The sequence below is a fragment of the Megalopta genalis genome, chromosome 9, assembly GCF_051020955.1.
Source record: "Megalopta genalis isolate 19385.01 chromosome 9, iyMegGena1_principal, whole genome shotgun sequence".
Classification (NCBI taxonomy): Eukaryota; Metazoa; Arthropoda; class Insecta; order Hymenoptera; family Halictidae; genus Megalopta; species Megalopta genalis.
The window spans coordinates 16,654,467-16,669,176 of NC_135021.1; the positions used below are offsets into that span (position 1 = coordinate 16,654,467).

Here is a 14,710-nt window from a genome sequence, read left to right on the forward strand (position 1 = left end):
AGAATATTAAACTTGTCGCACAAGTACGTATATAAGGTAGTAACAAATATCGTTCTCTCGCACACGATCGAATCTACGAACGAGGAAGGACGAAAAAATAAGACTTAATGAAATGAAGCCCGCTTCACGCGATTTGACGGTAACTTAAGGTGTGAGGGGCTCGGTTGGACCGAATCCCAGGTAACGTCGGCAAAATATAGAATTTCTCTCTCTCTCTCTCTCTCTCTCTCTCTCTCGCTCGCTCGCTCGCTCGTTCTATCTATCTATTTATCTCTCTATCATCCTCTCATCTCGCATTCTCTCTTTCTCTCTCGCCGTAATCTCTAGCATGCTTCCGCATTGAAATTTATAACTATAACGATTGTTTTGTTGGACACATGCGCGCTTGTCTAATCAGAAATATATTTTCTTCGGTTCCTCTGTCGCTCAGCTCACCGACTCGCTCGCACTCGCATTCATTCATTCTGACTCATCAAACACGAACATGTCGTTTCTTTTCTCTAACAAAATATATTAGCTTTTTTTATGTACATACATCTCTCGAATATAATAAAATTAATATAGAGCTATAATACAAGGGCGTGTGTGTGTAAGAGTGAACATTTTTTTGTGTTTGTTTCTACCATCGGTGTGTCGGTACGGATGGCCGCGTGTTCCGCATCCTGTCGAGAAAATACGAAAATACGCGTGGACCAGCGAAACGGTGTGTCCCGTCGGCGACGCCTGTCTAAAATTCGAATCGCTGCTTTTTAGAGTATTGCTCGTGTCACCTGGGTCGGTGTACGAGAACGGTCGCGCGACGATAGTTTTTTTTTGTACGCAACGTCGTGCTCAGCTGTTCGAGCTCGGCGCCGGCCCAGGTGAACGACCCGCAATTATATACACAAAACGTCGGCCGCCTTGTTTATATCGTCGCGACGTACTCGTCGCGCGATCCCTTCCAGTAATCCCAATCTCAAATCCGTTACCTATTGTTCACGATAATCTAATTAAATTGGCCGGCATCTCAAGAACAAATCCGAGCGGAGCGCGGCGTTGCACGCGAGCACCGTCGCGCGTCCATCCGCGTCATCGTTGTGCGCGCGCGCGCGTGTTTCTGTTTGTGTGCTCGCGAACGTTTATGGAAGATGCATCGAAAATATATACCGCCGCTGAGAATCGAAGATTTATGCGAACCGCTCTCTCATTCGCGTCACGCACGCGCGCGGGTGCGCGCGCGCGCGCGCGTCCGATCTTATTCGCGACCGTGTCTCTATTACGCGCGTGTGCGCGCCCGTGCGTACGCGAACGGGAGCCCGTTTGTGTTTGTGAAAGTGTGATTGATGCGCTTGTACACATCGACGCATGATTTGTTCGTAGTCGCAACGTGTTGCGAATTACGCGATCGAATGAGCTGGCGGACAACGCGAGAGAAAACACACGTGGTGCGCCAACCACCCAGTCTTTACAGTAGTCGCAGTAAAGGTAGATATAACGCAAGATAGGGGTCGTAAGATTAGAGGGAACAAAGGATCGTTGGAGTCGAAATTTCTCGTTTCGCAGGTAAAAGCATCTCGTTCGCGACGGTGCTTGGCTCTCCGTTTCGTTTGTTCCTATTTGTACAGACGGAAATCGTGGGGTCCGGTAAGTTGGGAGGGGGGGCGGGTGGGGGGGAGGACGTGGGGGGCAGGGAAGTGTCCGGTGCACTCGGTGTAAAAAAGTTCGCTATGGGCGGAGGCACTTTTCTTCCGCGCGAAGTCGTCGACCAGAAGCTGCCAAAAAACGGCTCTTTCCCCGGGGAGAAGCGACGACGAAGAGGCCTCTTCCTCGATCGAGTCACGCCTTCTCCCTCCTTTCGCTTCGTATAGTCCTCTCTGTCTCTGTTCCTCTGCACTTATCTGCGCGTCCGACTCCGTTCTCCATTCTCTCCGCGTCTTTTCCGTTCTCCGGCAGCGTGTGCGGCTCTCTCGAGCCAAGCACGTGCACCTCTTTATTCCCCACTTGTGGAATTAGTCAAAGACGCAGTAGCGGGCGTTCGCGGCTCGAACCGCGCGCCGTGCCCTCCGTGCGCGGTTCCTGGGAGACGCAGCGAGAGGACCCGAGGGACTCCGGGATTCGGAAATCGACGATCGAGGTGCGCGGCGGCGGCGGCGACAGCGGCTCCTCTCACAATCGTATCGGGCCGAGAGCCGAGAGACGAAGGTCGACACCCGTGGACGAGAGAAAGGGGTAACAGCGCGATACCACTGCGCTGCTCGGGGTCGACTTTGCGGGCTACATGGGTCCCACCGCGTGCTGCTGGAACTGGTCGAGGTGCCTCGAGATCTCGCGATGCAGCTGTTCGGGCACGACGCCGACGCTGCTGAACAGCGACCTGAGAACGTTCAGCTCCTCGGTCAACAGTTCGATCCTCTTTTTGAGCAGGTCGTTGTCCTTCACCAGGAGCTTCACCTTCTCCTCGGTCTCCCGCGATCGTACCTTCGCTTTCTCGCGGCTCTTCCTCACGGCGATATTGTTCCTCTCGCGTCGCCTTCTGTACTCGTCGCTCGCCTTGTCGATGGCCTTGGTCTGTTTCCTGGCAGCGGCGGCCGCGCTGTTCGCGTGATGCTGATGCGCCATCACCGGCTTCATCGGGCCGCCTCTGGGTGGTTGTTGGTGGACCGGCGCACCCGGATGACCGCCGGGCACCGTGGACGGTGTCAGGGTGGTGAACGTCGGCGCGCCATTGGCGAACGGCCCGTTGGTCACCGGACTGTACCCGCCTGGCGGGTACTGGGGGCAGTGGCGGCGGTAGTCCGCCGGGTCCAGGGGCTCCTCTTTGATGCTCGGCGATTCGGAGCTGGAGCTGTTGCTGTCGCTGCAGCTGTTGCTGCCCTGGTGGTAGCTCGCCCCGCTGTGCACCGGTTGCGGCATGTAGGCGAGCGTGGTGCGCGGATAACCGGGCGTTCGTACATGCTTCACGGTTCCGTTGTTCGCGCCCAACATGTCCAACAGGCCGTCGTTGAAGTGGCTATCGTCGATCAGGTGTTGCAGATCCAACGATATCTCCGGCGTGTTCAAGTCTGTCAGCTCGCCGGCAGCGGCGCAGTGTTCCGCGTACTGCTGGTGAAGGCTAGCCTTGCTCGCCGAGACCTTGCTGACCACCGTGCTGTTCTGCTGCTGATTGTGATTATGATTCACCTGCAGGGCAGAGTTGTTGTTGTTGTTCGGCGCGTTGCTGTTGTTGTTGTTGCTCTGGTGGTTGTTGTTGTTGTTGAGTACCTGGGACTTCTTGAGATCGGCCGCGCCGTGGGCCTGGGCCTGATGGGCCGCTGAATCGTACATGACTGGTGACTCCATCGCTCACTCGCACATCACAGATACGCGATACGGTTATTTCCGCGAGCTTTGTTATAAATCACCGGCTCCGTTGATCTACGAACGTCTTTTTTCGTGTGCTGGTCTCCACCGCGATCGGTAAACAACGGGAACAGCGCCGCAGAAACTTCACTACGGGATACGCGATCTCTTGCACAGCCAGGCAAGCCGGGGATCCTCCCGTGCGCGCCGATCAGCCGAGAGAGATGCGACACTGGTGCCAAGAGTAGCAAAACGCGACCCTCGACTCTATTCCAATTTTCGAGGACGACGCGTGCACGCTCGTCGTCGTCGTCGTCGTCGTCGTTGTCGCGATCGTCCCAATCGTCTCGGATATCGGACGCGTTTTCTTATTCGCGTTAGCTCGTCCGCGTGGTTCGTGTATGCGCCAACGCGTCAATGTTCACCACGCCTACGCGGGCTTTTTTTTCCTTGCTTGCCACGGTACACCACAGGGAACAACGCCGAGAAAACTAGAAAACGATACCACCCGCACGAAAGCTGGCGCGCGACTGAACCGCTTCGCGGCATGTCGCAAGCTTTCAATGTGGCGCGCGTTCAGACCAACTCCATGGCTCATTGCGCTTGCGCTCGCGCTACGCGCTTCCCTCGCCTCGTGCCTCTCCTCTTCGCCGCGCTCCGCTCCACTCCGCGCCGCGCCGCTCCTCTTTCCACTCGGTGCGATCCGCGCGCGTCCAACCTCTTCCACCCTTCCACACCCCTCCCAGCCAGCTCGATTCACTGTTTCCATCTTTTTTCCTCTTCTATCTATCTTCTCCCCTCCTCCTCCTCCTCCTCCCCATCCTCCTCCGACGCCCACTCGCTCTCTTTTCCACCAAAAGGCCCACGGTTCATTCTCGTCGGTCCAACGGGTTGACACGCTGCTGTCGTCCCGACCGCGGCATCGCGCGACAGGAAAACTTTTCCGGTGCTCGACTTTCTTGGGTCTATTTATAAGAACTCTCATACACCACCGATCTTCTCCCTTTCGAACCACAGATTTTCCACGGAAATCGAAAGAATTTCCGCAGACGTTGCCGACACCACCCTCCGTTCCCCCCCCGCGATGCACAGCCAATGGAGATACGGTATTGTTAGAGGGCACCCGAGCTGCATAATAACCCGATACCCCTGTGGATCAACCCGCTTCGAAGTATGTATTTCCCTCCGCGATCCGTATAGGGCCACGTTTCGTTGCTGAATTTTGTTTAACGAGTTCACGTTTTAATAACTGTTATCCCCCGTCATTAACGCGCCAGGAATACTTCGAAGATTTTCCATGTTTTGTATGTATGAAGATTAGGGTATGTCGGAAGATTTATTTACTTCGTTTGAATATTTGTTTGTTCGTTGTTGGACCTGCCACCATGGATCGTTCATGAAACAGAAGTGATTTGTGCATAGAAGAAAGAAAAGCTGAAAAGTTGCGTCTGAAAGATGCATTCATTCGAGATTTATGAATTGTACCATGATTCATCCGAGAATTATGAATTGTACCATGCAAGTTTGGTGAAAAAGTCTTTGTGATTGTACGAAACGTACAACAAACAATTCGAAATCTGCTAGATCGATTACAGAACGTATCTAAACTGTATCTTGAATCTTAATTGCTGTTAACCGGATGATCTATCGGTCATCGCCACCTAAACAAGTATGGTCGAATAATAATAAAAATATATATATAATATATATATATAATAATAAAATAAATATTATATAATAAATGTATATAATATATATAATAATAATATAAATATTATATAATAAATATATATAATATATATAATAATAATATAAATATTATATAATAAATATATATATATATATATAACTTTATATTATAGCGTATTATTCCCCTCCACTCAGTATTTTAACAATTTGCTTTTGTGTGTGTGTGTGTGTGTGTGTGTGTGTGTGTGTCTCATAATTGCATAATGAATAGTAATTTGACTTCCTTCGGTTAAAAGATTAGAGCAAGTTAAGATCTTCGAGATCTAATTATTGCTAGGGTAACTGTGACTGTAGCCGCATCAATTGACTTCTGTACAACGATTCATAAAGAACTAAAGTGACTGTCATCTTCGCGCTTCAATTAGTCCAATACTTTAGCATCTCTTCCGTTTCTACCTACACAAAGAGAGATTTCTATCGCGTGTCGTTCTACCAATGATTATCGTTACCGTAATCGTTGCCTGGTTGATTACAACCGATTTCTCTGTAGCGGCGGGTACATTCGATTTGTCACCTAGCTCATATGCTGATATCTGTCCACTTTGCTTGCGTGAGATTGCGCAATTAGCGGTAACAAAGCGTGGCAGGATATTATCGACATTAGACGCTAGATCGTTGCTCAGAATTCAGAGTTCTAATTCGGATGATAATCCGTACGGAACGTATTTAATATTCTGTCGCGAGATATCGCCAATAATTTAAATGAAATTCGAAAATGAGCGGGAAACGGACAATCGAACGAAGAGATTAGGCGGCAAACACAGGTCTCTATTTTCGTAGAGGAAACCATTTCGGGAGGCCGAGTCTTCTAATAATGTAGCTGGGAATGCATTTTGCATGCTGACGTCGATATACAATTTTGGATTGACATTTATGAAGCGCGAATTCCGAGCGTTTCTCCAAAAGCCTTCTAGAACGCCATCTCGCGCGCGGAGATCGAATCTGCCGCCAGTCGGTACAACGTTTTCGAACCGACCTGCGACGGAAAGATCCGAATTTGACCGAATTTCTTCGACGTGATATTAGCCGCAACAAAAAATTCGTAACATTCGCGTAAAAACTTTTCGGTAGTGTATATATTTTTCGCGTTCCTTTTGTGAATCACCGTTACCTCTGAGGATTCGGTGGTCCGTTAGCTGTTGGTGAGTAAACGAACTCATTAGGTTATTTTTCATGCGTGTTTTTGTGTTCTTGGCCCGCGTTCGAATCTACGAGTCCCTTTGACGGAACGATCCGTTGTATGTACGCGTATTGTTATGACAAAATGCGATTAACATGTATCACGGAGCATACCCGTATCTCGGAATAAAACCAGTTGTCGTTACGCCACGATATTTTGCTCTTTGCTTCCGCTTTCGGTTCGGCAAATTCTTCGAAACACGTTCGATCTAATCTGTTGAATGTGTTTTTCGGTTAACCTAGACGAAATCTGGTACGCTGAATTACGCGCGATTCCTCGACGTTCCGTTCCGCGAACGTTTCGGAAACTTTATCTTTTACTTGTAAACCGATCTTCGTTGTCGCAATATCCTTGTTTCGCTCGTGAATGAAACAGTTGATTTGTACGCGTGTTTGTATGTTTCTGCGTTTAATGCGCCTTGGAACTAGTTCGTACCATCCTTATGTTTCTAATATATGTGTAATATTATGCTTTCTGTACTACAGGAAGTTGTGTGTTGATTATTGAGAATATTTTCAGCTTACAAATTCGAGGAAAGATTGTCAGGATATTGAGTGTCAATAATGGCAGATGAACAGCAACAGTTTTTTCTTAAATGGAATGATTTCCAATCTAATATGGTATCGTCGTTTAAACACTTACGAGATGAGAAAAGTTTCACGGATGTGACGTTAGCTTGCGATGGTCAGACTTGTAAAGCACATAAGATGGTGTTATCCGCTTGTAGTCCTTATTTTAAGTCATTATTAGAGGTATGTTATTACTCTTATGTTAAGTCGAATTACTTAGAACAACGACGTTAACTGTGGAGGTATTGTAGGAAAATCCGTCCAAACATCCCATTATTATTCTAAAAGATGTTGCATACAGCCATCTGCAAGCTATTTTGGAATTTATGTATGCTGGAGAAGTTAATGTTTCGCAAGATCAACTGCCTGCATTTCTTAAAACAGCTGATCGATTGAAAGTTAAAGGATTGGCAGAAGCACCCGGTGCCATTAAGAGGGAAGGTTAAGCTGCACATATAATTGTGGTAAGAATTTATCATTTTATCGTTACGTTAGAGAATGTTATACGGTTGACACATCGAATTTCTGATTGCAGGATTTTGGGAAGCGTGCGGACTGAAAATGAAACAAAGTGTAATAATGTAAAGTGATCGCGTAAAGACATACCACACACTATAAAAATGAAACACACGTTACGTGTGCACAACTCAGTGTCCTCTGGTTCATGACTTGGATCAACACACGGCGACAATGTAAATTATGCCTTTCCTTAATCTCAGTTAATGTTAATGTTGTATTGAATGTATGTATACAGATATGGTAGAGACGAAATGTTGATGTTTGTCTTGAACCCATTGCGCCATACCGCAATGGCAGCAATAACATTAATTATTTTTTTAAAACAAAGTGCTGCAAAAAGAAACTAATAAGTGGGTCACGAATAGTTTACAATACATGCTGACCGGGACAGTTTTGTGGATCAAATGGAAATGTTAAAAGACAACTTTGCAACTACCTGTTCTTTAAAATGGATGTACTGACTCAGTATACTTTCCTACGAGTGACTTCACGGCAGATCTATTTGCAAGGTATTCAAATGTCTGCATGTTTGTAACGAATACTAACAATACCAAAAATTTTCTGCGAGTCTCCGATTGTCGAGTGTTCAAGGATTTTTTTATAACTTTTTCAACGAAATCAAGTTGGTTAACATTTATTTTGTTTGATTAAACTTTACATTGTTTCGCGCGCGCGCACACACACACACACAATATTCTGCCAACACATTTTTTTGGCCAGCAAGCATGCACGAAATTCGGATGATATCGCGAATAGATCTGCGTCACTCCCGGCAATCCCAATGAAGAATGTTAAATCAAGTTTACTGGAAGTTGTAACATGCGTGTCGTACATTGCTCTCTTTTGTTGTCCATAAAAATTGATAAATCTTGTTGTTTTTTACTGCTGGATAAATCGCGATCGGAACACATTGCAAAGCGAGGAGAACAAAAAGAAATAGAAAAAGATAAAAGATAAAGAAATGTTCATTTCACGCGTTCGAGATCCTATTCGGTACCAGTTACCTCTTCTAGTGATCATGATTTTTTACTTAACCAAATACTGCCAGTATTTGTACCGGCGTATTCACAATATTACCGATAGACCAAATTTATTTATGATAATAATATATTAAGGGTTGAATGTCTTAAATCGAGGGAAGGTTATTGTAATATAAGCGAAGCAAATTTTTGTAAAGTTGGAGCGCACAGTTCCTTTCCCCTCCCGATGAATCAGGATAATCAGATAGAAATTAAAAAAAAAGAAAAATAGACGAGGAAATGTCAGGAAACATTATCGAGTCAAAAAAAATGCATGCATTAGACCGCGCGCGATCTACGCAATATTCAAATGTCCAAGCGCTTTTACCGTTTCTCGTTTTTTTTTTTTAAAGTATTAATGATTTTTTAAAAATATTCGTATTTATCTTTCGCTTTATATACTCTTTTTATTTTTTTTCTCATTTCTCGAACATCGAATACTTTTCCGGAACGGGTTCTTGGCTCTCCTTATTCGACTTATTTCTTGTTTCCCTTACCGCCGATTTTTCGTCGAGTCCAAATTACTTTTGCAGCTTGCGACATAGAAAGATACGACGTACACGTTGCTACGTCCGACGCTACCGATTACTTTCGTTCCATCACGCATATATATATATATATGTATATATATATATATTATACGGTCTCCGAACTAATGATCTGACGAGCCTCTGAGGTACTTCTATAAAAACACTGAATGCCACTAACTTAGGATTACCGCTCGAAACCGAAGAACGGTGTACAGGAATTTCTCGTAGTTTTTAGTCTTTATTTAATTCTGCGTCGGATGTTCTTGTGACTACCATGATATTCGTAATTACCAAAACCGAGTAAAATAAAACTGAAGAGAAAGCAGCAAAAACACGAGATCTTTGCCGTCAAAGCAGAGTGTGATCACAACCGTTGTTGCGACCACGATTGACGAATAGTACGAAATGGGACCAGCAGCAACTAAACGTCACGGTCATTGGAATTGACTTTATCAATCTTCGTTAATAGTTCTCCGTCGCGTGTCAATTCTCCTCTCACATACGTTTACTTTTCTCCGAATGAAAGTAACCAAAAGTGGAAAGTATAATCTAACAAAAAAAAAAATACAAAACGAAAGAAACAAACGAAAAACGGAACATCTTCACTGTCATCCGATAGCAAAGTCACCGAGAAAAACGATAGAAAAAATGGCGATCCGTGTCTGTTCTCAGTATTTAAGACAGCCTTTAACGTTAAGACGGTTGGGTTCAGTTCCTACAATGACACGTTTATCGGGCATTTGGTGGTTGAAATGCGATTCGTACCGTGTGTATTTGCTGAACTGCGAAGTTGAGGTATATACATTTATTAGAGTAGAGAGAAATGTTATGCGAGTGATCGATTCGAGATATGTTCGCGACTTGTTGATAAGCCTTCTTCCTCACACTTCTCTCTCGGTTCCGTTTTAGCCGACGCTTCCGTCGAGGGTCTTCTCCACGTAATCTCATTAGTAATCTTTTTAATTTTTGTTCGTTGTTACCACTCTCTCCCCCCCCCCCCAAATTCGTTTTAAGAACGACCGATTTGCGATTCGTTGGTATCGCCGATAAACTTGTTTGCGACAAATCTCTCTCCGTTCTTTTTGTACTACTACTTCCTTCAAATTGTACCAATGTTTCTTCCCTTCTTCTTTTTCGCTTCTTACTCTCCTGTCCTATCATTCTTTTTTGCAAACGATTATACATCGTCACTTTTTTCTAATTATACGACTCGATGATGATTATGATTACAATATGATGATGTTGAGATATGAAATAAATTGTGTAAATATACCATTTTCGTAAAACCGTTGCTTTTCCCTTATGCCTTTCGACTTCGGCCGGGAATCAATGTCAGAATGTTTGCATTGAAATGTTCATTCATTACATTTTCTAACATTTGGCTTTTCATTAGCAACCATAACTTTGCGGTTGCGATATGATTCCAAACGCACCCTCGTCATAGTCAAGTGGAACACAGAATGCGTTTTCGTGTTCAAAAGAAACCAACAGTGCAAATAATTGTATATATATTTTTAAGATAATGTACATATAAAATCGTAAAGTATCTTGTACCAGAAAATAGTAAATCCGACACAGTATAACAAAGTAGATTCGTTTCAAGTCAGCGTTACCGGTCAAATGCATCACGCCGAAGAGTGAGTTGAATGTTATGAGAATTGCTTGGTAAGCTTCTTCCTTCCTGCAGTCTCAATAAAAACCATTTTTTCTAGTTCTTCGTTCATTTACTTGGTGCACCTACGAAAGTACATCCGATCAAAAAGAGGTTCTACTTTATGGTATCTAGGCCCTGTGAAGTAAATAAAGTTCTTACTCGGTGTTGGATAGTTGAACACAGGATACCTGGGCGAAAAAGGAGAATTCGCACCATGCACATAATCAGATTCATCCTGGTCTTTGATGTGCTGAGCTCCTGAGACGCATTCTTCATATGATGGAGGTGCTGTATACAAAGAAAAAAACGAACATTTACCTGAAGCTTATTAATAGGATCTATAGGGTAGCTAATAAATCTTTTCACATATAGTAATCTTAAAAAGAATTAATACATCACGTTATCAAGATACACTTGTTGCGGTGCGATTAAAATTGTTAGTACCACTGATTTATGAATAATGGATACTCGTTTTTCTAGAATATAGTTTCAGCAGTACGGGAATGAAATTATTTAAATATGTTAATAGTTTCTTACGTATGTCCCAATTCGTAGAAGTACCAGTTTGATCCGGGACGATGAATCCAACGTGTGGTGCTTGCGTATTAGAAACACCAGGCTGTGGTGCATCTGGCAGTGGCATTGGCATCGGTGCAACAGATTCTTTTGCGATACTTGGCGATTCATGAGGTGCACTCGGTGCAACATATAATGGTATCGATCCGATCAGAAGAGGATATCTCCTCTGAACATTAACGTGCCTGATTTTTTCACAAAGAAATGTTTCAGTGAGAACCATGTGGACACAGGATATTCCAGTGTTCATGATACAATCGTGTAAAGAATGATTTGACACGAAAGAATAAGTTAAAAGTGTAAAATAAAACTGTTTACAGTTAAGGCTTCGATTTCGGGAAAATGAACATTTCAAACGCGACGAGCATTCATACGCTGTATAAGTGAAGTAAATATAGTGTGTCGGGAACAGACTCGGCAGTCGTTATCTCCAACAGTCTTCAGAATCTTTTGTTTCTCTTGAAAACGAAGTGTCATACGAACAATTTCTATCGTACACATTCGGCACATTATCCTAATTCACTCTGTACCATGACTAAATTAACGAAATTTTCTTTGTCTCAGATACAGTGCTATGATCTGTCGCGGGCACATCTACTGGAAGAAACATCGGGAAGATCTCGATCACTATGGTTGAGTTAGGCACAGAGTTGCAACCCTACTATATGAAGCACGACTTAACGAGTTTTATTGTCACGACAGATGTATTCATACATGATAACTGAGGTGATTAACTCTGACAATGAAATGATTATTCGACTAGCTAGCATTACGATTACATTGTTTGACCGACGAGCTAATCGCGTTTCGAATCATCAGTGTCCCGATCTAATAGGGTATCTTACTTACGCTCCTGGAAAATGGACGATGACCTTTAGGTAGTAGTCCATGTCTATAATTCTGCAAAATGACAAGTTGGACGGCGGGGTCGGCGGAACTCTGATTTCCAAATTGGCTACAGTATGCGTCGAGAAAGGTCCTGAATAGGAACTGGACGAAATCTCGAAGTTTTCGGTCCTAGACTTGGTAGTCGCATGAAATCTGGTTACCTTGAATAAAAAAATGGGGAAAGAGTAACCGCGTACAGCTCTCTAAATCATAATCACTTCACTTACTCGTTCCAACTTAGTACTGATCTTTGATACTGGGACTTGGGACGAAGCAGTTCCAAAGTTCATGGACGTGTTGATTAGTTGTCCAGGAACATACCCGGAAGAAGGTATTCGTATTGTTACGTTCATTGAACCTAATCTGCAGCAGCAACAGTACAAGTTTTTCTGAGCTTCGTCGTAGATTCCTAACTGCCCGAAGAAGACGATAATTCAATTGACGTTTCGAATCGGTGGTATATTTCGAGAACAAACGGAATTCTTACGCATTTGTCGCGATTTGCGTTCAGATCTAATACGGAGATCACGGTGAATGCGACTTTACATTCGTGATCAAATTTCCAGGGCCTGTCGATTACCGCTTTCACCGTGTATCTGATGTTCCCATAGAAGTTTTCGAAGCTGCTGGGAATGTTACAGGGTAGTTGAAACATAAACGGATACTGATGGTAGCCCTCTTTGATTTCTACCCTCGAGTCCGCTGCAAGATGTCAAAGGATTTCGTTCCATACATGCAAATTTTGTTTTATGTATGCGCCTTTTATTCTATAAGACGTAGGAAATGAGGAAAAATCTGTAAAACATTAGTGTTTTACACACTCACATTCGGAAGAACCAAGTACATTGCCCTTTATCGTAAAATAGTGCTCCGAAGCGGAATAGCTGTCACTGGTACTTGTACTTTTGCCATCGCTATCAGTTGAACTCGACGATTCTGTCCAGTATACGCTAGCTGCCCCCTTGGCAATGAAATAGAGCCCTGCAAATCATTAATTAGGTTCAATGAGTATCGATCGTTGACTCTTTTGTTGCTGTATATGGTAACGACAATGCATATTTCGTACTTTGTGGTACGCGTATTATTTATGCCGTTTAATTTAAAATCAGTGTCAGAAAAGATCGATTACTGCATAGTGAGGGATGCGCAATTTTTCTTAATAATTGAATGGAGGAGCGTATTCGATAAGTTCAATAGTAGTTACTCTGATAATTATGAACGAAAAAATCTGTGATCAATTATTTCGATTGGTAGTTCAAGGGTTCAGCTTAAATTGAAAGGAAGTTCCAAAGATGTGTGTTGAGCCGATAGTATAACATGAACATCTTGATAACGCTTGCAGGATAATAATAGCAACTCCACCTACACGCGAGGAACAATGTGTATAAATACTTTATATAATCATTGAGTAAAATCGGAGTGATAATGACGATACCGTTTTTCCAAGTACAGCATCATGTTTTCGATTTAATTGTACTCGAAACGTTTTTATAAATGTTTTTATAAACGTCCCTGTGCAATGACTGCGTTGATAAAAAAGCTTGGGTGACAGGGTCGTTGAAAATTTAAATGACAAGAGATCAATTTATTTTCAACGGACTATTCCTGCATCTGTTCTTTCCTTAAATGTCGAAAACAAATTATTATTTCGCTTCAAAGTAAGAATACGCATCCGTTGATCAAAGGATAAATTTCTGTCTGCTGATTCGACCTTTCAACGCGCAACAATTTTCATTTTCGCACTTGTTTTCACATGACAGAGAAGACAAAATTGCCGCGCGCAAGAAATGAAACGTAGTTTCGAAGTTTATACGATTTGAAACCGTTCATGCACGGGTATGTGCATGAAGGGATTGAAACGTGTATGACGCTTTCTATCAACGTGCAGTTGTCATCGGTGAAATTTAAGCTTTTCAATAATCCGAGTCTACGTTCGACAATTAAATGTTTTCCGCGGCACAATGTCGGACGTAGACTAGCGCCGCTATTTTGATCGCTGCACTCACATTCCGCGTTCAATTTTTAAAACTTGCCTCTAACGGATTTCTCCTCGCTGGTGTTCACGATAATGTTGCCAGTTACCGATTCACCGACTTGATACACGGCGCCTGGTCGATCTAACTCGATAGTGAACGTCCTTAACGATGGCATCTTGTTGAAATCACGCACAAGACTGATGTCCGTCACGGATCTTCTTTATCGAGCGAGTCCGCCAGCAGGCTGATCGAATTTCCAGGAAGTGAGAGCAAGGAAAATAGAAGTACTTAGGAATGTAAACTGTCTGCTTGCAATGACTGCGACTTACTGAAAATTTCACGAGAGTTATCATATCTAGATACGTTGACCGGACACGCTGTCATGTTTGTCCACCGCGGTACGTCCGGTAGATTCGTAATCATCATGACTCATCGAATCAATAACAGAAAAGAACATTCCACTGAGATAATTATTCGTCATAGATATCTAGCATAGCATTCTTTGTTAAGAGTGAAAGATTTTTTACAAACGGTAGGACTTTTAATCTGATTTTTGAACGACTTTAGCAGCCTCGAATCAATAATTATTCTGGACTACTCAAAATGTGAACTTCCGATTGTATCTGTATTTATGATACGATGAAATTTGTAAACCACGTAAACGGGTGCGCATTTTAGTTCAACTTAATTTAAATAATTTTTTGAACGATGCAGTAGAGTTCGAGTTGTAAA

General features: G+C 43.5%; 3 protein-coding genes across 4 annotated transcripts; 1 reads left to right on the plus strand and 2 right to left on the minus strand.

The window, feature by feature from the left end:
* Positions 1–490: 490 nt before the first annotated feature.
* Positions 491–3,877, minus strand: LOC117230092 (slow border cells). Its single transcript, XM_033487185.2, has one exon. The coding sequence runs from the start codon at positions 3,316–3,318 to the stop codon at positions 2,254–2,256; it is 1,065 nt and encodes a 354-aa protein (XP_033343076.1). The 5' UTR covers positions 3,319–3,877; the 3' UTR covers positions 491–2,253.
* A 2,175-nt stretch (positions 3,878–6,052) lies between these two features.
* lolal (longitudinals lacking protein-like) lies at positions 6,053–10,156 on the plus strand. Its single transcript, XM_033487186.2, has 4 exons — positions 6,053–6,209; positions 6,767–6,999; positions 7,068–7,280; positions 7,352–10,156. Exons 2-3 carry the CDS (start codon positions 6,811–6,813, stop codon positions 7,260–7,262), a joined length of 384 nt encoding a protein of 127 aa, XP_033343077.1. The 5' UTR covers positions 6,053–6,209; positions 6,767–6,810; the 3' UTR covers positions 7,263–7,280; positions 7,352–10,156.
* A 219-nt stretch (positions 10,157–10,375) lies between these two features.
* Positions 10,376–14,425, minus strand: LOC117230091 (arrestin domain-containing protein 2). 2 transcript variants are annotated; one of them, XM_033487184.2, is made up of 9 exons: positions 14,308–14,425; positions 14,036–14,222; positions 12,828–12,983; positions 12,490–12,704; positions 12,230–12,415; positions 11,964–12,163; positions 11,076–11,299; positions 10,698–10,826; positions 10,376–10,621 (listed from the first exon to the last, which is right to left on the minus strand). In XM_033487184.2, the coding sequence occupies exons 2-9, from the start codon at positions 14,151–14,153 to the stop codon at positions 10,605–10,607; spliced, it is 1,245 nt and encodes a 414-aa protein (XP_033343075.2). In that variant the 5' UTR covers positions 14,154–14,222; positions 14,308–14,425; the 3' UTR covers positions 10,376–10,604. The 2 variants fall into 2 exon arrangements, with proteins under 2 accessions (XP_033343075.2, XP_076380769.1); XM_076524654.1 differs by lacking the exon at positions 14,308–14,425 and having other exon boundaries at positions 14,036–14,296.
* Positions 14,426–14,710: the final 285 nt, after the last annotated feature.

Bases quoted from the DNA above. Each gene is read 5' to 3' on its own strand.
- LOC117230091 (XM_033487184.2), bottom strand. From the start codon at position 14,153: ATGCCATCGTTAAGGACGTTCACTATCGAGTTAGATCGACCAGGCGCC. The intron at 12,164-12,229 runs GTAAGTGAAGTG...TTTTTATTCAAG, and splicing joins TCAGTACTAAGTTGGAACGA to GTAACCAGATTTCATGCGAC. The intron at 11,300-11,963 runs GTAAGTAAGATA...TGAAAAAATCAG, and splicing joins ATCGTCCATTTTCCAGGAGC to GCACGTTAATGTTCAGAGGA.
- lolal (XM_033487186.2), top strand. From the start codon at position 6,811: ATGGCAGATGAACAGCAACAGTTTTTTCTTAAATGGAATGATTTCCAA. The intron at 7,000-7,067 runs GTATGTTATTAC...GAGGTATTGTAG, and splicing joins ATTTTAAGTCATTATTAGAG to GAAAATCCGTCCAAACATCC.
- LOC117230092 (XM_033487185.2), bottom strand. From the start codon at position 3,318: ATGGAGTCACCAGTCATGTACGATTCAGCGGCCCATCAGGCCCAGGCC.